A 22,506-nucleotide genomic window follows, 5' to 3' on the forward strand; every position below is an offset into this window, starting at 1 on the left:
CTCTGGAGCTGATACCCATTAATATCAACACCGGAGGCCCCCGGCATGAATCCCATGCAGTAAAAATGCATTTACAGGCAACGTCTTACCTTCGCAGCTAACCTCTAAGGCAATGAAGGGGTTAACTACCAGTGCTAGGTTTATTGTGGGTAGCGGGGGTGGGTGAAGGAATATTTGGCCCTTGTTGGGTGTCTAGGCCTGACTGCGGGCTGGGGGGGTTTGCGGGTGGAGTTAACCCCTTCATTACTTTGATCAAATATTGAATGTATGAAAAAAAAAATGTTTTTTTTTATTGTATTTATTTATTGTTATGTATTTGCTTGCCCATTGACTGATAATGTATTAATCTGTGCCCCTTTAGGGTACAGATAAATACAGTGACAGCCAATGCATTTTTTTGGCAAATGCCTGTTTTCTATTGATTGTTATTATTCATATGGTTATTGATAAATGTCCTATAAGCCCATGGAACATCGTTGCAAGACCTAAAATATACAAGATCACAGGGATTCATCTAAAACACAATGGATTTTTGTACCTCCCTGCCCTGGGAAGCCAGAATCTCCTGAAAGTCCTTTTTCTCCCGGGATTCCCGGCCGTCCCGGTTCACCTGGAGCTCCAGGCTCAGCCCCCAAAACTTCACCACGTACTCCTTTCACACCACGTGTCCCGGGGAACCCCATCTTTCCAGGGCGCCCATCCGTGCCATCCAACCCTGGAAATCCTGAAGGGCCCTCCTCTCCGCGGGGCCCCGGAAATCCTGCAACAACAGGACCCACAAGTGTTTTAGGAGAGGAATCGTTCAGGGAGTAACACTTGGTAGACAAGGCATGGATGGGGGTACATACCTGGTTGACCTGGGATTCCGCCAAAACCTGGAGATCCGGGTTCACCTTTAGCGCCATCAAACCCAGATTGTCCTGGAATACCTGAATATCCTTTGTTACCTTTGGCACCTAAGAAACAGAACAGTCAGTTCAAGTTCTACATATGGTCAAGCTAAAATCCAAATATTATAGAGGAGATATTGTTATATATATTACATTATTATTAGATCATTGTATATTGGTTATTATAGAATTATATATGAAATAATTAGGTATGTGTGCAGAGCAATGGCCCCCATGCCCAACTAAGCCCATCACCCATTATTGGGTTATTGCATTTATCCAAGATAGATTCACTTATTCCTCAGTCATTCTGCGCTATTAGTGATAAATAAAAAGGATGTGAAATACATCAAACCTAGTTATTTTGCACATGCATAACTACAGCCAGATGCCTGATCATTCCTTACCATTAAACCCCGGTGGTCCGCGGGTTCCCGGAGGTCCGGTTTCTCCGGCAATTACACAAGGCAATGTGACTCCTGGAAGAATGACATTCAGTGAATCTCTGTAGCATGACATCACAATTGGCTCAGCCAGCCCACTTCCAGGAGATACAATGGAGCACACTCCGTGCATTATTAGATGGTATTATATCTAAGCCACTGACATGTTGCACATGAGCGTGATGCAATGGAACACCAATGGACATGGCTAAAGATGGTGGAATGACTTCACACTGAGAAAATCTCATGCTTAAGCTTCTGGTGAATGAGAAGGCAACAACACCGCCAATCAAAGATGCACATACTATCACGATGAAAAATGGTTGCATGAAAACACCAGCTCTCAGTGCCATGTCCCCACTGTTAATATCCATGTATTGTAGGCAGCTTAGTGCAGTACCTGCTGTAATTATGTATTATTTGTCATACACAGGTGCAGTTCTACTTGGTTCATTCCATTTATAGATATTATATATTTTTTTACAAATGGTCGTCATCGTGCCATCATTATCTTATCCCATACTATGCCAACAATCTTCCAGGAGCTTCCTATTTTAAGATATTAACTCTGAGAAATGGGACCAGTTTTTCTTGAATTAGTAGTTTACTAATCTGCTAACAAATACTCTGTATTGTCACTGCCCGGCCTCATTGTCTTAGTTAGGTCCGAGGCCCTGCCTAAGGGCTCCTCCAGGGTGAGAGCGAGTGCGCTGGCGCTCGAGCGCCGTGACGTCAGGCACTCATTTTGCTCGTGAGATTCCTAGTCTGCTAGTTGAAAATGTGTGTGGGGGGGTGCCCATGACATCACGTGAGCGGTTCGCCCTCATTGGCTGAACCGCGCACGTGACCAGGGCAAGCGCGAAAAAGACAAAAAATGTTGTCTCTGCATGCATCGCGCCTCCCCACGCTCACGTGCGCGTGCTCACGCAGTATGGACGCAACCATTGACCACGCGCTCGCTCGCTCACACCCTGGACGAGGCCTATGCGATAATGAAAAGAGGCGGTGGTGCTGCATGTGTGTTTGTGGCTCTCGTGGTTAACCTTTCATTTTACACCTGTCATCACATCGGGTTTATTGTCAATTTCTTCAATAACAAAAGAAACAATCAAATGTTAGCACAGTTCTCAGATGGCTGGATGCTTTCGCTTCTGCTGCCAAGTGTAAGTGCACCTTGTGACGGTAACCTGTTGCTATAAGCCAGGGGTGGCCAACTCCGTTTCTCAAGAGCCACAAACAGGTCAGGTTTTCAAGATATCCCTCCTTCAGCACAGGTGGCTCAATCATTGACTGGCCAACTCCAGTTCTCAAGGGCCACCGACTGATCAGGGTTTACAGATATCCCTGCTTCAGCACAGGTGGCTCAATCAGTGGCCACTGATATCCTTAACACTTGACCTGTTGGTGGCCCTTAAGGACTGGAGTTGGCCACCCCTGCTATTAGCTGTCCATGACTGCAAAGCATTGTTTCAATCAGAACATACAGTCTTGGCATCTGCACAGCATGATGTGTTAACACCCAAGATATAACCAAGGATGCGTTATGAAACTGCATGCAATGGGCTGTTGCAGCCAATGTAGGATCCGGTTGGGATTACCTTTACACATATCATTTGTCTTGTCCTTAGCCGCCATAATGAGAGGATGCATTAAACATAAATAACAGGCTTGGGTAAGAGTTAGCACAGATATCTGAACTTAGCAAGCAGAATGGGTCTGAATCAATGTTTTATGAAAGCCAAATTATAAAGCTCAGTAGTTAGTACAGTAGTGGGCAACCATTGCAGTCCTTGCGGCACCAACGCAACTTATGGCGGCCATATTGAATTCTCCATGAGACATATCGGCACCAAAAATTATCGGGACGGTAATTATCTAGAGGTACCAGGGTTCAGGTCCGACAAATAAATGGACTATTTTGGTGGAATTGCCGCTTTAATAATGAGGATAACAGCAATATATGAGAAACAACACTAGAAGTAATAGTGTAACATTTTCCGCAGGCTGAAGCGATAAGAGGTTGCCCAACACTGACTCAATGAGTTCCCCTCAGTGGCTGTCATGATGTGTACAAAGACCAAACGTGGCATGCATGCAAGTCCACGGGTTTTCTAACCAGCGACAGGAGATCGTGGGGACCTCGTTGCCGGGTTCACCTCTAGGTTCTATCCTCTCACCTCCCTCTGTGACTAAGTCTCCATTACCAACATTGTCCAAGCAGCAGCAGTCACCTATACCAGTCAAGCAGAGGAGGATAGGTTAGACAAAGGTCAGAAGAACCGTGAGACTGAGCGAAAGCTTTCCGCAGCACAAATATATTCACACTTCCAGGATGATGATGGCAACAGCAAACAGATCCAATGCAGGGGCGGCCAAAGCCAGTCCTCAAGGGCTACCAAGAGGTCAGATTTTCAGGATATCCCTGCTTCAGCACAAGTGGCTCAATCAGTTGGTCAGTTATTGACTGGCCAACTCCAGCCCTCAAGGGCTACCAACAGATCAGGTTTTACAGATATCCCTGCTTCAGCACAGGTGGCGCAATCACTGGCTCAGCCTTTGGCTGAGCCAGTGATTGCGCCACCTGTGCTGAAGCAAGGATATCCTGAAAACCTGACCTGGTGGTAGCTCTTAAGGATTGGAATTGGCCACCCCTGAACTGTGTGAGTGTGTGTGGGGGGGAGGGGGGCAGGAGGCGTGCTGAGTTTGCACCCCTTTGCTCTCATCAGGGCCATCGATACACTGTGCTTTAAGAATGAGGTTGAAGGTGAGTCACCGTGTACTGTAGGTATTCTCTTTCTGACCTTCTTGAAAACATGCTGCAATACCGGTGACTACACCCTATCTCCTTCTGCTGACAACCATTGTCACACCCCATACCCACCATTCGTTTGCAAATAGCAGCCGACGGAAGAAGGTTCCGTCCTGCTCCCTGTTACTGTGGGTTAAAGGGCAGGAGGGGTGGGCAACCTTAGCATGATGGAAGCTCAGGGATACTATAAAAGTAGAGATATACTTGGCACCCTTAGAGGGTACTCCTTGTTCATTTAAAGGAGATATAAAATAAAACCAAGCAAGCCACGTTCTCTGTGGTGGGATGAAATTATAAGCATTTGATACATTGTATTTTTAAAATACAAATAACTTTCTTTTGAATATATGAATGTATTTTATTCTATCATATCAAAGATCTTCCTTCACCCCTATAAATATATCACTATTACTCATTTAATGCGTTAAGCGGCATCATCACGGTGAATATATTTGGCTGTTTTTCACATGTTAAATATGCACAAAGCAGAGAGTTGAAAATAATTTATTAAACAAGCAAAAGCAGGGGAAAGCAATATTTTTCATTTCATTGTAATTACCAAAATGTAATTACACATCATTGCGAGTTAAAGCGAGAGAAACCCCAGCAGTTCCCCTCCGAGTATGGGAGTACAGATATTAGATCACAGCTTTACTTCCATTCTAACGGGCTACTCACCAAGAAACTCCATGTAGGAGCTAAGCGGGGACACCCATCCCAGACCTACAACCGGGACCTACCGAAAACATACAGGGGAACGACGAGGAAGACCAGCAAAGGGAGGGCAGCACAAGCGGGAGCAGGAAAGATGGCTGCTGGGGTATTAGGATCTGGTTGCCATATTTTTTTTAAAAAGGAAGGTTTTTAATTCCTTTCTGATCGGAGGCAATGCAGCTTGATTTCTTAAAGCAGCAGGGAGCTTATTGCACAGTCTTGGGGCGGTTATTGAAAAAGCTCTCCCTCCGAGTCCAACTCACAGAGCAAATCCCCTTTAATCATAAAGGTATAGGGTGTGGACATTGTGTAACATAGTAAGTGTGGTACATTAACAAATGGGGGTGGGGCGTGGGGGGGGGGGGAACGACGACGAGCAGCCCAGACGCAGAACTTGATACATCACATGATATGAGCGCCAGGTAACTCCTCCCATAATCACTATATACATTCTCCATGAATTGCAAACTGGAGCAAGAGCGCAGATCAGTTAAAACATATTCAGAGCAGCTTGGTGACATTTGCAGTCACGTGGAAATGCAAAATGACCCTGATTTGTTACATCCACAATTATTCTGTACATCTTCATAAGAACACTGTATTGTTTAACGAATTCATGCTTAATGCAGAAAGACAATTCTGCGTGCACTTTCTAAGCACTGCAGATGCAATTCAAAGTTGTTGCAGATATACGCTACAAGGGACTAGAGCAGGGGTAGCCAACTCCACTCTTCAGGCGCTACCAACAGGCCATACATTAGGGATATCCCTGCTTCAGCACAGGTGGCTCAATCAGTGGCTCAGTCTGCGACTGAGCCACTGATTGAGCCACCTGTGCGGAAGCAGGGATATCCTGAAAGCCTGACTTGTTGGTAGCCCTTGATGGAGGTGGCTACCCTTGGACTAGGGCAATGAGATGGTGAACAGAAAATCCTGCATGAATAGATCACACTTAGAGAAGCCCACTGTCAGATAGTTATCTTCCATAACAGTTCTATAAAACTGGAGCATTAAAGATAGTAAAAAGAATGGTCAACAAATCTGGTGAAGTCCTATAGCACTTCAGTGCAACCCTGTGCTCACGTTCACCATTCTAAAGAGATAAAACTCCATATTTAAGGAAACCATTAAAGTCAATAAGGAAATCGTCATAATTAGAGGGATGTTGTGTGCAGACATCTAGAAATCATTCACACAACCTTTGACAAATCGTAATACAGTTGTCATCTAGTAATGTATGGAAAGTGACTTTGTCATATACATGTACGGCTTGGAAGAGGGAAGGGGAGTTGAAGCTTTCAGATATAGCAAGAATTTCCACAAGGTGCATGAGGGTGGCGTAGTTTAGAGAAAGAGAAGTGCTAGAACATGAGGTCATCCTCGGAAACTGGGGCGTGGCCGGGATCAGGGAAAATGTCTGCAAAGAAAGGGTGGTAGATGTGTGCAATAGCTGCCCAACCGAGGCAGTGGAGGGTAGTACAGTAAGGGAGTTAAAAAACACTTAGGATACACATAAGACCAATTATCAAATAGGGCCTCAGGTTTTACATCAGATAGGAAAAGATTAGGTGGGCCAAATGGTTCTTATCTGCCATCAAATGTTCTTCTTTTTAAATAGTATACTCCTAAGAGAAAGGCTACTAATAAAAAGCTTGATTAAGGTGTACCTGGTGGCCCCGTCAGACCTGGTTGTCCTGGAAATCCAGCTTGTCCTGGGTCACCAGGAAGCCCGCGAGATCCCGGAGAACCTGGGAATCCAATACCTGGAGGACCACTATCTCCTCGACGTCCCTTTTGGCCAGCCTGCCCCGGGAAGCCCTTCTCACCAGGAAAACCCGATCCACCCGCACCCTGCATGGAAAAGATAGACATTCCCATCAGGAATGGGTGAAACAAGCCCGAGAGGATCAAGGCACAACAGTCTTCTTGGGATGTAGTCAAGTTAATGCACCAGCCCATCTAGAACTTTTAACCAACCCCACTAGGCAAGATAATGCAGAAAATATGTTACTCCAGTTGAAAGAAGGGAATAAATGTCTATGCACTTGTGTACCACAAGTTGTTTAAATATTTAAATTTGTTTCATATACTGTAAAACGTATTTGCTTATATTGGGATTGCTCTTAAAACTGCAGACCAAGCAATATCTTGCACATGTTTTTTTTTTGTTTTTTTTAATCAGTTCTGTACTATGAGAAAACACTTGTACCATTTTTTTTAAACAACGTTGAATGTATTATAATGTAACAAGCATTTTTTGTATCTATAGCAACCATTTACAGAGTCACATCCCCTTCCTCTTCTGAAACAGGCTCTGGCACACCCCTTTTTGAGCCCTGCCCTCTTTCTAGCAGTGCACCAATTGTATATAGTAACTGCCTGCTCACATGATCTTCCCCACAGAACTTTGCATCTTTGGTCCTCTTCTGCTGCAGCCATTTAGTGAACCCCCAAGCCAAATCATCGCCGAACGATCACAGGAGAACGGATCGATCGGCAACTTAGCTTATTACTTATCACTGTGTGGATTGTATTGATGCGCAAATTAACGGCCGCTCGGGCTGCTGCTTTAAAAGGCTTAATACCAATATGATCAGACGGACAGAAAAACTCACAGGTGCTCCTGCACGACCTGGTAATCCCGGGAATCCATCTCTGCCTGGGTTCCCCTGAAAACCAGGGGCCCCTCTTGGTCCTAGAGTTCCTCGGTCTCCACGCGCACCCCTGCCTGATGCAAAGACAGGCTCTCCTTTCTCTCCTTTAAATCCTGGAGAGCCGGCTTGTCCAGGGGAACCCTGTGAAGGAGAAAACGTGTGAAGAAAGAATTCAGGTATCTAAGGTTCTCAATCTTGTTTGCATGGGGATAACCTAACATTTTTTTTTAAATACAGATGACTTCACTATTACTTTTATGCCATGACTTTCCATGTAAGCACTATGCTAAAAAATCACGTTACACTTTTATTTGTTGCACTTTCACTGTAAAATAGAATGGGATGTTTACACTTTAAAATGTATTTTTGAAGTTCAAAGTGACATACTGTATCTGTGTACCTTTCAGAATTTTGACTGATACATTTTCGGTACACCCCTGGTCTGGGGCTCTGACAGTCTAGGTGTGAGGACACCCTAGTTGAGAGTCTCTGACATAGCAAATTATATTACACTTTCAGAAGACAACTTCAATGTATTCAGAAGTATCCTTCATAATTCATAGTTTCAGTTACTGGGCTTTTGAAATAGCTTCCTCGGTGACGTCAATGTGTACTGCACATTTAAGACTCCAGAGGAAAGTTGTACGATTCTGACACAAAGCAACTTACTGGTGGACCAGGTTGTCCCTCTGAACCTTTTCTGCCTGATTCACCAGGTGGTCCTTCAAGCCCGGGATACCCATTACTGCCAGGTTGACCTGGGAGTCCTGGAGGTCCAGGGTTTCCTTTGCTAACATCACCACCATCACAATCACAGTTCCCACTGGCACCTAGAAAAAGCCATATATTAACTAACTGGTCAACCACAAGGCTCAGAAGCCTGGTGAACGTCAGAAAATAAGAGGTCACCTTTATGCCCCTTGGGTCCAATTAGACCTGGTGGCCCTTGATTTCCCCGTGATCCTGGTGTCCCAGGATTTCCCGCTTGTATTTGTTGTTGTTGTCCAAAAATTGAACCTGTGGCATAAATAAAAGAGATTTTGTTCATTGAAAATCTATGGTGTTCCAGACACAGCGGTGATGGTAGACCCACACACATTGAGTTTCTGAGAGCTTCCAATCGGCTGAGGGCCAAGGAAGAAAAAATGAACACTCTCTGAACCGGCCCAAAATATTAACGTTTGTTATCATCAGAATCCCATTAATCTTGGGAATGTGATCACTAACATTTACTATTTACTTTCCAAGTGAGCTACATTTGATGAGCTAAGTGTGAAAGCCCCATTAGGTGCTAAATCGGTGTGGTAAGGACCCGACTAGCACCCTCTCTATCCACCATTAAGACCACCTTAAGACACACTTGCTTAAAGAAGCATATGAGTAGCACTGTGGATATTCTGAACACATGATACACAAAGCTTGGCCCCCTGCAGACGCACTTACCAGAACTCCCTCCTACGGTCTCTGTACGTTCTCCCTACCTACCAATTAGACTGTAAGCTCCTCGGGGCAGGGACTCCTCTTCATTAATGTTACTTTTATGTCTAAAGCACTTATTCCCATGATCTGTTATTTATATTATCTGTTATTTATTTGATTACCACATGTATTACTGCTGTGAAGCGCTCTGTACATTAATGGTGCTATATAAATAAAGACATACAATACAATACATGACTTTCAAGCAGTGGAAGGATTCAGTAGTGCTAAAAGCCACAGCCCTATACTGCGGTGTTTCCCAACTCCAGTCTTCAAGTTCCCCTGACAGTCCAGGTTTCAAGAATATCCTCACATTAGCACAGGTGGCTCAATCGTTTTGACCGACCAACCTGTGCTCAAGCAGGGATATCCTTAAAACCTGGACTGTTAGGGGTCCTTGAGGACTGGATTTGGAAAACACTGCTCTACAGTATAAACACTGGAGCTAAATATGCTTTATTGTCTTTAGTTGGCATCAGCTGTCAGAAATCTTCTTAGTCTTCATAATATTTGTAACACCATAACAATCAAACAATTATCTGCCAAGTTAAAATTACAAACAATAACCCTCCAGTTGTTTTTCTGCTACCTGTTATACTATAAAGTAATTCCGACCTCTATGGAAATCATGGGGTAAATGTAAGCGTTAGCCAGTAATAAGTATCATATACCTCGAGGTCCAGGCAATCCTGGAAGACCTTTCTGTCCTGGAAAACCATCTGCCCCTGGATCTCCTGGTAAGCCAAATTCTGCTCGCCCTGGGGTCCCTCGTTCCCCTTTAAAACCTTGAACACCTGGAAATCCAGTAGCTCCAGGAGTACCTGGAAAAGCAATTTAATGAATCCACAAAGAAGGTAAAATAATCATAGAACTGACACGGAGAATAACAAGAAACGGAGTTAGTGCAAATCCTACTGTTATAACTTATTCATTAAATGTGTAATAACGTGTAAAATCGCATTTCCCACATGATAACCGCCATGCACATGTGCAAGACCATATACGCCTGTGATTTATTAAACTAGCACTATGCCTATTGGTATACTTAAATAGCATATACAAAGGGATGTCCCAGTAATATATTTTGGTTATGCAGAAAGCATATTGTCTATAGAGAAGATGATCTTGGCCAAGTCTACCCAGTTATTTTTCACAATGGTTCCCCAGCAACCTAAATTTATAAAGACCAGAAATTTAAGCACCTACATGGCTGTCCCCTCCCTTCAATTTAGTTCTGTGCTGTAAAGGGGAAGAGGGAGGAGCAGCGCTTGTCCAGCGCTTTGTCTGGGGACCAGGCAAAGTGACCTGGAGGTCCACCAATTGAGCTACTCTACTGAAGCTATTTGCAGTGCTTCCCAACTCCAATCCTCACGGACCCGTAACAGTCCAGGTTTTAAGGCTAACCTCACAGTAGCACAGGTGGCTCAGTCATTTTGACGGAAAACCTGGATTGTTACTTTTCCTTGAGGACCGGAGTTGGGAAGCACTAAACTATTGCAAATGTTTAGTCCAGTGGTTTAAGTGTGATGGTGGCAGGTAGTACACAGTACCACTTTGTTTTCACGCCCAGGAAGCCGCCTCTTTTTTACTTACTAACGTACAACAACAAAAAAACGAAGGGAATTTATTTTACAAAGCGTTTCCCCCTTCCCATTTTCCCAGCATACGTGCTGCCTATACAGCCCCGCCACGTTCGGGATTTTGTGACCACGGTTACACTACTTTTTATGCCACTTGTCTACTTTGACACCGTTTTGCTTCACATTGCAAAGTGCCTGCTTTCTTTGGGTGCTCCCCGACTGACACTGATGTTGTAGTGACATGAAGCATGGATCCAAGCTGGAGGGGAAGCCGGTGAAGGATTAAGGTCTCCTACCTCTAATAAACGCGGGGAAACCAGGTGGTCCCGGGGGACCAGGTGGGCCGCTGCCTCCCTCATCTCCTGGAATCCCTGGAAACCCAGGGGGTCCTTGATCTCCTGGTGGACCCAATGCAAACAGAGAACAGCACTTTAAAAACAAAGCAGAATTCCCCATGATAACAATGTCAAAGGAAATGTCATTTTTTTTCCAATACAGACATCTGCATCTTTACAGCCACACAGCTACTATTCATTGCTAAGAAAGAATACATTGGCAAATGCACAATTCACATTGGATTTGCCATCATCTTTGTGCATTTGTCTGCCACTGTAATTGCTGTAATCACACATACTAAACAGCGTGTGTGGCCTATATACTTTTTTTAAATTAATTAACAACATGACGAGTTGCCATATTAGCCTTGTTCCTCTGAACACACTGTAACACACTGTAACACACTGTAACACACTGTAACACACTGTCTCCCTTCTGTGTGGTCTTTCAGGGTTTTTTTTTTTTAACAGCTTTTTAGAGTATAGAACGTTAAAAAAACAACAACAACAAGAACGTCCTGTTTATGTGAGAAGGAAATATAACAGAATTTATATGCCCGGATCATCTTTGGACTGTTTGCTGCCATCTTTCTTCATTTAGGTACGTATGAGCCCTAAGTAGCCTGTAAAATAACATTCAAAAATGTGTATTGTACATTTGTTTTGTTGAAATTTAGGCTTTTAGGCCTAACCCCTACAGTGCTGAAGGGCTTCAATTAAACAACAAACACCAAACATCTTTTAATATGAAACAAGTATCCAAGTATCCTGTATGGTATAAAGCAGTCTGTGCCATTAGATACCTTCTAGATCCAGAAGACACCTTATATTCCATTCACTGGAATGGAGCACGTGGTGTCTTCTGGTGCTCGATGGTGTCTTATGTAGGGTTGCCGGGTGGCTTCTTCAAAAATATTGGACACAATGGTGAAAGGTGCGATGCACTGGAGACACACACACGCTCGAGACACACACATACACACAGGCTCAAAATGCACACACACCTCTCTCCACTCCGTGCTGTTTCCTCCTCTCCCTGGCCCCACCCTCAGACTCCTGAAACCTCCTCCTGATTGGCTGCTGCTGGGTAATGCAGCCAATCAGGATGGAGGCATCTGCCCAGCCCCCTAGCAATAGCCATGCTCTCTCCTTGCTTGGGGAAATCCCACAGCCCCCCAAGCCAGTCAGGCCACTATGTCCAAAGAGGTAATACCGGACACACACATGGCAAGTATTACCTCTAACTTTTTACTGGACAGAGTGTCCAAATACAGGACAGTCCGGTTCACTAACGGACACCTGGCAACCATAGTCTTTTGACGTAACACTGCTTACCAAATGTGGGCCTAGAAGTGTTACATGAGTTTAAAAAAAAAAAGTACCTGAAACTACGGAGCTTCCAGTATCCACGTAAACTGAGAGACCTGGGAGACCGAAATCTCCTTGTTGACCCTGCAACAACAACAAAAAAATCCTCTTTTTACAAGTTGTCAGTCCAGTGCTTCCAGGTGGAAGAGATACTATTTAAAGAAGCAATCCCGCAAAAATGTGAAATGATTTTTTATTACATAACTGGAATCAGAGGGGTCCCCCTCAGGAGATGGCCCCCCTCAGGAGATGGTCCTCCTCAGGAGATGGTCCCCCTCAGGAGATGGCCCCCCTCAGGAGATGGTCCCCCTCAGGAGATGGTCCCCCTCAGGAGATGGTCCCCCTCAGGAGATGGTCCTCCTCAGGAGATGGTCCCCCTCAGGAAATGAACCCTGCTACTTTCTGCTCAGTGACCCGCCATGGGGATATTTACCTGTGAAAGTACCGATGTTCCCTCATGGTGGAACGAACATGTTCACCGGTATTGTCCAATAGGAAGCCACAACAAAAGACGTTACAGCTGCACCTCTGGAGGTCCTCCGGGTTCCAATTTTATAGATATATAATATTAAATAAAAATCTCCCAAATAAGATTGCTGCTTTCAATGAACAATTACAGCCAGCGTTCACCCTGTGTTTGCTCTGAGAAGCAATTTAAACTACAAGCATAAATATTCTCTTTATATTTTTAAATAAAATGTGGTCTGTTTGAAAGAGGATATCTATCTTGCTTTCCCTTAGTGAATACTCAATATTCAATACTGCATCCGAACACTTTAAAATATACTGCAGCATTGAAAGGGTTAAGCTGCCCTGTTCCTTGTTCCAGGTTCCTGAGACACAACATGGTGTCCCCAGTAGGCAAGGGGCCACTCCGGCGTCCAACAGAATGCTGTGATGTCATTGGAAGATGACAATAGAATGCTGTGATGTCATTGGAAGATGACAATAGAATGCTGTGATGTCATTGGAAGATGACAATAGAATGCTGTGATGTCATTGGAAGATGACAATAGAATGCTGTGATGTCATTGGAAGATGACAATAGAATTCTGTGATGTCATTGGAAGATGACAATAGAATGCTGTGATGTCATTGGAAGATGACAATAGAATGCTGTGATGTCATTGGAAGATGACAATAGAATGCTGTGATGTCATTGGAAGATGTCATATTTGTCATTTTTTGGGGGTCTCCAATTGGGACAAAAAAAACTACAAATATCTTGGGAACTGGGGGTATGCTCGGGGTCTGGAGAGAGAGGGTCAGCTCTGATTCAGGTACCTTTAAACAAAAAAGGTACCCCAAAAGTGGGCCTTTCTGCTTTACACCTCATACATTGACCTTGGCCCCTTGCAGATGCACTTACCAGAACACCCTCCTACTGTCTCTCTACGTTATTCCTAATTACCACTTAGATTGTAAGCTCTTTGGGGCAGGGACTCCTTTAACCTAATGTTACTTTATGTCTCAAGCGCTTATTCCCATTATTTGTTATATTATTATGTCCCATGTATTACTGCTGGGAACATGGATGGTGCTATATAAATAGAGATATAATACATACATTCATAATAGGAATGTGCTATCTTGCAACGTACAGTAGCTTTCAACTTTCAAGGTTGGTAAGTAGACGAGTCCCCCTTAGTAACAAGGGTTTCATTGTAAGTAAAGGTGTCTCTAGCCGGGAAAGTGGCCTCACTAGCACTGCAAACGGTGACACTCGTTACTGCAATCGGATATATTAAGGTGACAAACAAAATGTGAATGTTCTGAGGCTAAGCTGCCATGTTCCTTGTTCCTGAGCTTATATCACTTCATACAAGATAATGAACACAATCCAGAGTCTATACGCATGTTTTTTACAGTAGGGTTTATAATGGGCTCACCCCTAATCAAGAAGCATATATAATCGCAATGTCATTTCTGGGCTGTGTGTCCTGTAACAGGAATCCCAGTGAGCAGGGGCGGAAGGAACATCTTTCTCCCAAATTGGATTCCTACCTTTGCTCCTTTAAAACCGTCAAGTCCAATGAAACCAGGAAGCCCCGGCTCGCCCTGTGAAAAACACAACAAAAAAGCTAAAAAAAACACAAATACGCTGTAGTAAGGGAGGGTTACCTGACAAAAATCTAAATACATAATACAATAAGGAATAAGAGGGTTGTGTATCAACTGGGCGCATCTCCACTAGAAATTAGATGAGAAAGAGACTGATGTGTCAATAGTTGTCATTGTATTTGTACAGTACCTTCCTGCCTTCATATCCAAAGGATCCATCAAAACCTGAAGAACCCTACAAGAAAGACAAGAACATTACCAAAGGAACTGCATATACTGTTAAAAGAGCAGCAGTGTTTCTGAGGACCAGGAAATCTGAAGAAGAGACTTGTGAGGTTTGAACGTTTTTCGCAACTGCGCACAATCTATGAAGAACTCGCACTTTTGTTCACAATAAAATATCATAACCAGAAACATCGCAAGTCCCCCCCCCCCCAGTAATTATATAATAACACCTGGGCTGCTGTTAAAGTTCATTGCTAAAGTCATTTTTTTTCCAATCACCTACATCTTAAATGCCCTAAAAAAAAAAGAAATATTAACAACATCTTCGTGTTTTATATTTACAAAAACAGAAAATTATAATGTTGCTATCTTCAACACCATCCTCCAATGAGAAGCTTATTTCTGTAAATACATTTTTTATTTTTTTTTGAAGACAGAAAAACCTGAAGTTGCTGTTTTTGTTAAGTATTCTGATGTCACATACAGTAAGTAGGTCTGTATCCGCCCGAAACATGTAATGTGGCATTAGATATATTATCGTACATAATGACTCAATGACACATTAAAAAGTATTTCAGACAAAAGTCCCCAGTGACTTCACCACCCCAAATGTCTGCTTTGGACAATATAGAATTACTCTGGAATTGTTTTATATGAGAAATGAATATATTTCTATTGCAATGTTTCATACACTCATTACGTCATTTATTTATTTGAAATACTGTATATAAATATTTTCCATAAATCATTCTGCCTAAGGCCGTGATTATACCAAAATCAGCCCGCGGTGTTGTGTGGCGCTATGCCGTGCGTTTCAGAAACATATTGCAGCAATCCAATGAAATCTGACATGCCTCGCGCGCCGCGCAAGCCGCCTGGAACTGCAGGGCGGCAGTCTGGAGAGCAGACATGAGATTCTGTTTTGATCAGGCGACGGCCGCGTCACGTGAGCGGTTCAGCCAACGAGGGCGAACCGCTCACAGCCACGCCTCCGCCACGCCTCCCTGTCTCCTCCGGCCTCCTGACTTCAGTTCACTTGCCGCTTTGCCGGATCGCAGCGGTGACGTCACCAAACTGCGCTGCCGCCCAGCCGGAGGTGGTATAATCGTAGCCTAAGGGACCCTCTCCTTTCTACACTATGAACCTGAGCAAGGAAGCAGCCGCTGGTGTTTGCCGTTGCTGCGGTCCATGCCATGCTCTAGTCTAAGGCCTGGGACATAGTGGTGTGAGCAGTGCTGAGCCGCGCTCACACTCGGCACTGGGCCCCTGCAGCCGCAATGAGAGCGGCTTTAGCAGGGGCTCGCGCACGCGTCCGCACGCTTGGGGAAGCGCGTGTCTCACCAAGATTTCAAATTTGGCGCTCGCCGGAGCGCAGGGCCGGTCACGTGAGCGGTTCGCCCAATGAGGGCGAACCAGCTCCGTGACATCACTGGCCCACCCCCAGAACGGCCCCAGACCCGCCCACGGACGGCGCGCTGTGTAAGGCCAGGGAAAGCACCGCTTTCCCTGAGCCTCAGCGCGCCTCCGCACTGATTAAATAACTATGTCCCAGGCCTAAATTATAACCCATGCTTAGCAATCCCTCCTCCCCCACCCCCACCATTCCTCATGTCACTACTCTATGCCGACTTGTATTCGGAAAATAAGCATTCATCTTGCAAGAGCCCTGGAGCACATCCCGCCGACTCAGTGGATCAAATGTTGCAGTGAAAATGGCTTGTTGTAATAGCAGGTCTGAGAAAAGGTACCACTAATGCACAATTACATGAGCTTTGCAATATGTCACACATTCTAAACAAAAAAATGTAAATTTCTGTGGGATTTCACTATCCAAAAGCAAAATAACTTGTGTATTAAAAAAAAATTTGTGTGTGTTTTGTGTTATAGGGTGTGGGAACCATGGGATGCAAGAGAATAATTGATTGGGCAAGTGGATTGAGTGGAAAGTTACAGTATGTGAGAAGAGAAGCTACCCATAGAACTAAGAGGAAAGGGATGAGGGAAAGGCTCTAGGAGGGGTATTATTTGGCTAAAATTTAATTTTTTTTCATTAAAATATAATATGATGCAATTCTTGATGTTTGAAAAACTATGCAAACAATGGTTGTTCCCCTCACCCCATTTTTCTTTTTTGTACCCCCTCTCCCCATTTTACTGTTAAAAATCTCAATAAAAGTTATAAAAATATATATATTTTTCTCAATAAATGGTGCGTTTTTTTAAAAACGACCTTTTTGATTCGTAACGTTTTGTTACAGCTAAGGATTGTAGGTTAGCAAATTCACATATAGTGGGGTGTGGCTGGCAAATGTATGCAACAATAAAACAGGTTGTACTTCATTAAACCCGCTGGTACTGACCCGTGCACCCGGGAGCCCAGGGATCCCCTTCTCCCCTTTCTCTCCTAAGCCATCAAATCCCTGCAGAAGGAAACACAATGGGTTATGTTTAATGGTAAACGCCACAATCATTGGACAACACTGTATCACAATACTGAAGTTTAACTCTGGTGCAATACCCAAGTTAAACTGTTTCAACATACAGCAACACTTCGGCCCAGATTTTCCAAGCACCGGAATGGGTTAGGGCAGGGGGGGGTTCAACTGCAGACCTGAAGCCCCCCCTCAACCGGTCATGTTTTAAGGGTATCCCAGCTTCAGCACAAGTTGCTCAATCAGTGGTTCAGTCGAAGACTGAGCCATTGATTGAGCCACCTGTGCTGAAGCAGGGATATCCTTGAAACCTGACCTTTGGTGGGGCTTGAGGATGGAGTTGAGCCCCCCTGGGTTAGAGAAAACCGCATTCAAGCCAATGGGATTGAGCGTTGGATTCGGTCCGGTAACCGGTACCAGCGCTTGATGAATCTGCCCCTGTCTATGTGAAGGATATTATCCTCAGCGCTGGCAGGTTTTAGGCTCAAGGCCTAGAGAGATTAAAGCAAGTTTAAGAACAGATGAAACTTACAGGAAAACCGGGGAATCCCGGTGACCCAATGAATCCTATCGACCCCGGATCGCCCTGAGAAGAAGAATGAAGACACTTGATTAAATCCTTCACAATTTCAATCCATCATTGTAATGACTCCACCCTGAACAGAGACGCCTCTTTCATAAACATGGCGACATTCCCCACACGCCCAATGGAAATTGGCATCACGCTTTTCCTCCCAAGAATCAGTTTTCATTTAACTCCTTTGCAATTTTGATCACTATTTAACTTATGATCTTAATTCATTCATCCCCCCTTCTCCTATTTACACCACACACCTTCCACCACCCCACAAAACGCTGGTAGAAAAACACTGACTTAAATCATTATACGTTTATACATTTTGCCCCATCCTGTCGCTCCTTGGGGTTCCCCTTGAGAGTTGCATCTTTATACAAAATCCCCGTGTCCTTTATTTAGGAGAATTAAAGTAGGTCACTTTTTGATAAAATTGCAGATAAACATTTTATGCGAACTTCCTACAAACAAGAACCAGCTGTTATGAATAACAAAATATCTAAGCATACTTGAGATGCAGCTTTCTGCACTCGTATCCTTAAAGCATCTGGTACTTCAGCCAATTGGATTGATTGCTAAGCATTACAGGTGATTGTAAATGTGTCCGGCCACTCATACAGAGTATCAATCTCCCATTCCAAATGAGAGGAAGCATATGAATATCTACAATTGTCTTACAAATCCCCAATACTGCACAAACCAAACTGCTAAAAACTACTTTTAAATAAAGATTTCTACAACGTGTTACCGATTCTTGGGCGTCACATACCTGATCTCCTTTAATTCCTTTGGAAACCCCGCTGAATTCCACGGTCCCGGATGAAGCCGTGGGCCCAGGCAGCCCCGGAAGTCCTACTTCTCCCTGTTTAAAATGTGACATATATTTCATTTCTGGGTAAGACCTGAAGTATAGCAAATGCATTCAGAACGTCACGATGGTAACAGTGTTTGTTACATGGCATTGTTTGATCATGTTAAGTCATTCCTGGAATTTGGGAAGAAGGTCTTTGCTGGTGCAGGAGATAATGACTGAATCTGCCAAGGGAAACAAAGGCAGAATTAGGGTGACCAACGCCAATCCTATAAGGTCACCACCAGGTCAGGTTTTAAGGATATCCCTGCCTCAGCACAGGTGGCTCAATCAGTCATGATGACTGAGCCACTGATTTAGCCACTTGTGCTGAAGCTTGGATATCCTTAAAACCTGACCTGTTGGAAGCCCTTGAGGACTGGAGTTGACCAGTCCTGAATTAGGGGGAAAGGAACAGAATACAATAGTCATACAGTACTTTGATCCAAAGTTCAACTGACCATTCATATGAGGCCATAAGAAAATACTTTTGGATAAAGATACTTTGTTACCGTTTTTAATGCCCGCCTGGCATTTTGCAAGAATGTTCGGAGATAGCAGAATATATCATTTATATAATCAGATATATACCTTTTCGCCTTTCTCTGCGTGATGAATTCCTCCCGTGTTGCCCTGGGGAACCATAATAACGGAAAGTCAAAACCTGCGCATGCCACCTGCAGTAAGTGTGCTGTGTGACAGATATCGTGCACAAATGAGCCACTTACTTCTGGGCCCTGGGGGCCGGGGAGCCCGGGGGGACCCTGAAATAGAGAGATTAAACACATTTGTATTTTACTTGTTTTTTTTTTTTTACAAAAAGTTAGAAAATAGAAAAACTAAGCTGCGGACTTCTGCGCTGACCTAAAAACAGCGTTTCTATTGCGCATCAAAAATAAATGTATGAAGTCGTGAGTGAAACTGAATAATGAACATCTGAAATAATATTCATTATTGTTACAATGGATTTATTCATTAATCTGTGATGGTGCCAATCGGGGCGCCATCGCATGGAAGCTGCCATTAGCACTAATCGCAGTTTAATAAATAACCTCCAATCTAATAGGACATATACATATAATCGGACATCACATTTTCTAGAGGGAGCTCAAAGCTGCAGACCAAGCAATATCCTACGTGTTTTTTTTAAAATAAATCAGTTCTGTACTATAAGAAAATATTTGTAGCATTTTTTTAAACAACTCTGAATGACACTTTAATGTATTATAATGTAACAAGCATTTATTTTGTTTCTATAGCAACCATTTAAAAAGTCTCATCCCTTCCTCTTCTGAATCAGGCTCTGGCACACCCCTTTTTGAGCTCCGCCCTCTCTCTAGCAGTGCACCAATTGCATCTAGTAACTGCCTGGTCACATGATCTTCTCCACAGAGCTTTACATCTTTGGTCCTCTTCTGCTGCACTGACAGCATTTAGTGAACCCCCGAGCCGAATCTTCACCGATCGATCACAGGAGAACGGATCGACCGGCAACTTAGCAAATTACTTATCACTGTGTGGATTGTATTGATGCACATATTAAAGGGAAAAGTAAATAAATAAAAATGGCAGCTTAGACTGCGGCTTTATGATCATGAGGACTGAGACTGAAAGAAGGTCTAAAAAATAAAGTTATATTTTTGTGCGGGTTCCATAAGTAAAATAAGCAACTCACAATGGTCGCTATGACAGCAAAGGCCATGCAGAAATGTAGCAGCCAGATTGGCAAGCCGGGACCTGCACCTCATGGACGAATGATGACACAATTCCACATCCGGGCGCACCTCAGGTTGAGCGTCACAAGAGAGGTCCCCTTGTTTGAGGAGCCAGCAGTGTCATGAGGCAAAGACCCTATAGCGGTGGAACTCTGGATTATGAACCATTGTTTCCGGGGGACCTCTCTTGTGACGCTCAACCGGATGTGGAATTGTGTCATTATTCGTCCATGAGGTCCAGGTCCCGGCTTCTATGCGCTTGTCCTAGCGACCACTGTGAGTTGCTTATTTTACTGTGTTCGAATGAAACCCTTTTTTATTGATCTGAGGGAGGTGGCTGTATCCTGCGGAGAGCTGCCTGGGGTCTCCAGCGTTTATACCACTCAATTTGTTTTTTTCCCCTCATTTTTATTTTTAGTGGCATACATTGTACCCCCTTGTTTTCTCCTTTCCCCGTCTTCCCCTCTTGGTGGCATTATATGCTTGTTGGTCTTGTTAGTGCAATTGTTATCTAGATCCTGTCATTTCACTTGCTATCCTATACACCCATCCATTAGGACAGGGGTGCGCAAAGTGGGGGGCGTGCAAGATGTTCTGGGGGGGCTCACGGCTGTTACAGAGTCAACGCGCTTCCCCGAAGGCATTTAAAGTAAAATGCCGGGGATCACGCAAGGCCTCTGTAATGTTTTACTTACCTTGGTTTCAGCGACGCGTCTCCATGGCAACCAACGTTACATGACCCCGCTGCGTCATTTGACACCGGAGCTGTACAGGGGGCGAGGGGGAGCCAGCCGGAGGGGAGAGGAGACAGGGGGGGCAAATTAAGGTAAGTTTGCGCACCCCTGCACTAGGATATATATCCAGTAATAGTTTCTGTCTTATTATCAGTGTTTTTCATATGTTTTCATATTTATCATTTATTTTATATAATTTGTTATTAACCCTTGGTTGTCCTGGTATATTTTCTGCTTTTGTGGCACTGTAATCTTTAACTTTGTTTTTTTTTAACATTTTTTTGCATTGATGTTTTCCAAACAACTGTGAGACATTCAGCAAAGACCATTAGGCACACAGGGATACATGTGATTAAACAAGGTGATGGATACAAAAGTATTCTAGTTCACAGTCTGTCACCTATCCCAGTGATATGTTTAAAATACTATATTCAAGGTAATTCAAATGACAAATGAATGATGGTTCTTCACTTGGATCTAAGCAAACATTTTAATATTGGCTTCCAATCGAGATGGATCAAGACATGAAAATCAAGCGGACCTTTATTTCACGCCTGTCCAGAACTGTTTTACCTACTTGGAAACCAGGTGATCCAATTGGACCAGATGAGCCTTGAAAACCAGGCGATCCACGCGGGCCCTACATTGAAACATAATATCACATAAATGACACTTATGATCTATAATTATACCTTGGAGGTGTTACATATAAGCAGTGGTGGACAAATCACCAAAAAATCTACTCGCCACACAAAAAAATCTACTCGCCACCTAGTACCAAACGTGTGCTGCTTGGGCCAATATTTACTCGCCCGGGGGTTAAATCCACTCGCCCGGGGCGAGCAAATGTATAGGTTTGTCGAACACTGCATATAAGTAAAGTAGCACTAAGATCCCATACTGTAACGGAGTTCCCATCATAGTAACTGTTCTTGAGCCAGTTGGTTAAAGAAACAAAGATATATTCAGAAATTTCCATTTCTCCGACAATCAAAATGTCAGTACCTACAGCAACGGACTCTAGGCTGTAACCACGTGTTTAAGACCTGAAGAGGTGGGCGCCCAAAAAAGCAAATCGACACATCCGGTCAGACTTGGAAAATATGGTTTCTGGACTCTATACGTAATATGTATTTTTTTTATTTCCGCTGTTTATTTGACCGATGTATATTTTCTTGAACTGTGGCGATGGAAATGTCCCCTTCTTTCCTAACCCCCCCCCCCCATGTAACTCTTTATTTTCTGTTAATCCCTTAAACATTTTTTTACAGTTTTACTTATATTTTTATTGATTTTTTCAAGATCTATTTGTGCTTGTTGACGCAAATTATTTATCCTCATGGACTTAAAAAAAAGCTAATGATACCTACTGCAGAATTACGGCAAAATATCCTAATTGTACTGAAATTTAAAAAAAAAAGATATATTCACATCTCAAAAATGCAAAGTAATATTCTGTACCAAGAACAATCAATACAATGGATGTTTAACTTATCAGCACCGGTCAATGTGGTTCACAAGAGCAGATTGGCTTTACCTTAAATGCTCTCTAATAAACCTTTCCCATGAAAAGTTATTTTGCAACTGTAAGGATGTATTACTAAGTAAGTTATATCACATGTTAAACATTATATTCAAGTATA

The 22,506-nt window shown here is 43.5% G+C and overlaps 1 protein-coding gene across 1 annotated transcript in view; it reads right to left on the reverse strand.

Moving 5' to 3' along the window:
* The window catches only part of COL4A6 (collagen type IV alpha 6 chain), a 153,550-nt gene that overhangs the window by 25,651 nt on the left and 105,393 nt on the right, over positions 1-22,506 (reverse strand). The window contains exons 10-27 of the mRNA XM_075573449.1: positions 21,441-21,503; positions 19,143-19,178; positions 19,006-19,047; positions 18,334-18,426; positions 17,523-17,576; positions 16,919-16,978; positions 14,524-14,568; positions 14,277-14,330; positions 12,287-12,356; positions 10,866-10,967; positions 9,661-9,810; positions 8,420-8,527; positions 8,180-8,340; positions 7,472-7,651; positions 6,524-6,707; positions 1,298-1,369; positions 849-956; positions 539-760 (exon numbers count right to left, since the gene is read on the reverse strand). Of these exons, the coding sequence (XP_075429564.1) occupies positions 539-760; positions 849-956; positions 1,298-1,369; positions 6,524-6,707; positions 7,472-7,651; positions 8,180-8,340; positions 8,420-8,527; positions 9,661-9,810; positions 10,866-10,967; positions 12,287-12,356; positions 14,277-14,330; positions 14,524-14,568; positions 16,919-16,978; positions 17,523-17,576; positions 18,334-18,426; positions 19,006-19,047; positions 19,143-19,178; positions 21,441-21,503 (1,804 nt within the window). The remainder of the gene's footprint in view (positions 1-538; positions 761-848; positions 957-1,297; positions 1,370-6,523; positions 6,708-7,471; positions 7,652-8,179; positions 8,341-8,419; positions 8,528-9,660; positions 9,811-10,865; positions 10,968-12,286; positions 12,357-14,276; positions 14,331-14,523; positions 14,569-16,918; positions 16,979-17,522; positions 17,577-18,333; positions 18,427-19,005; positions 19,048-19,142; positions 19,179-21,440; positions 21,504-22,506) is intronic.

This window comes from Ascaphus truei, chromosome 16, assembly GCF_040206685.1.
Source record: "Ascaphus truei isolate aAscTru1 chromosome 16, aAscTru1.hap1, whole genome shotgun sequence".
Lineage (NCBI taxonomy): Eukaryota > Metazoa > Chordata > Amphibia > Anura > Ascaphidae > Ascaphus > Ascaphus truei.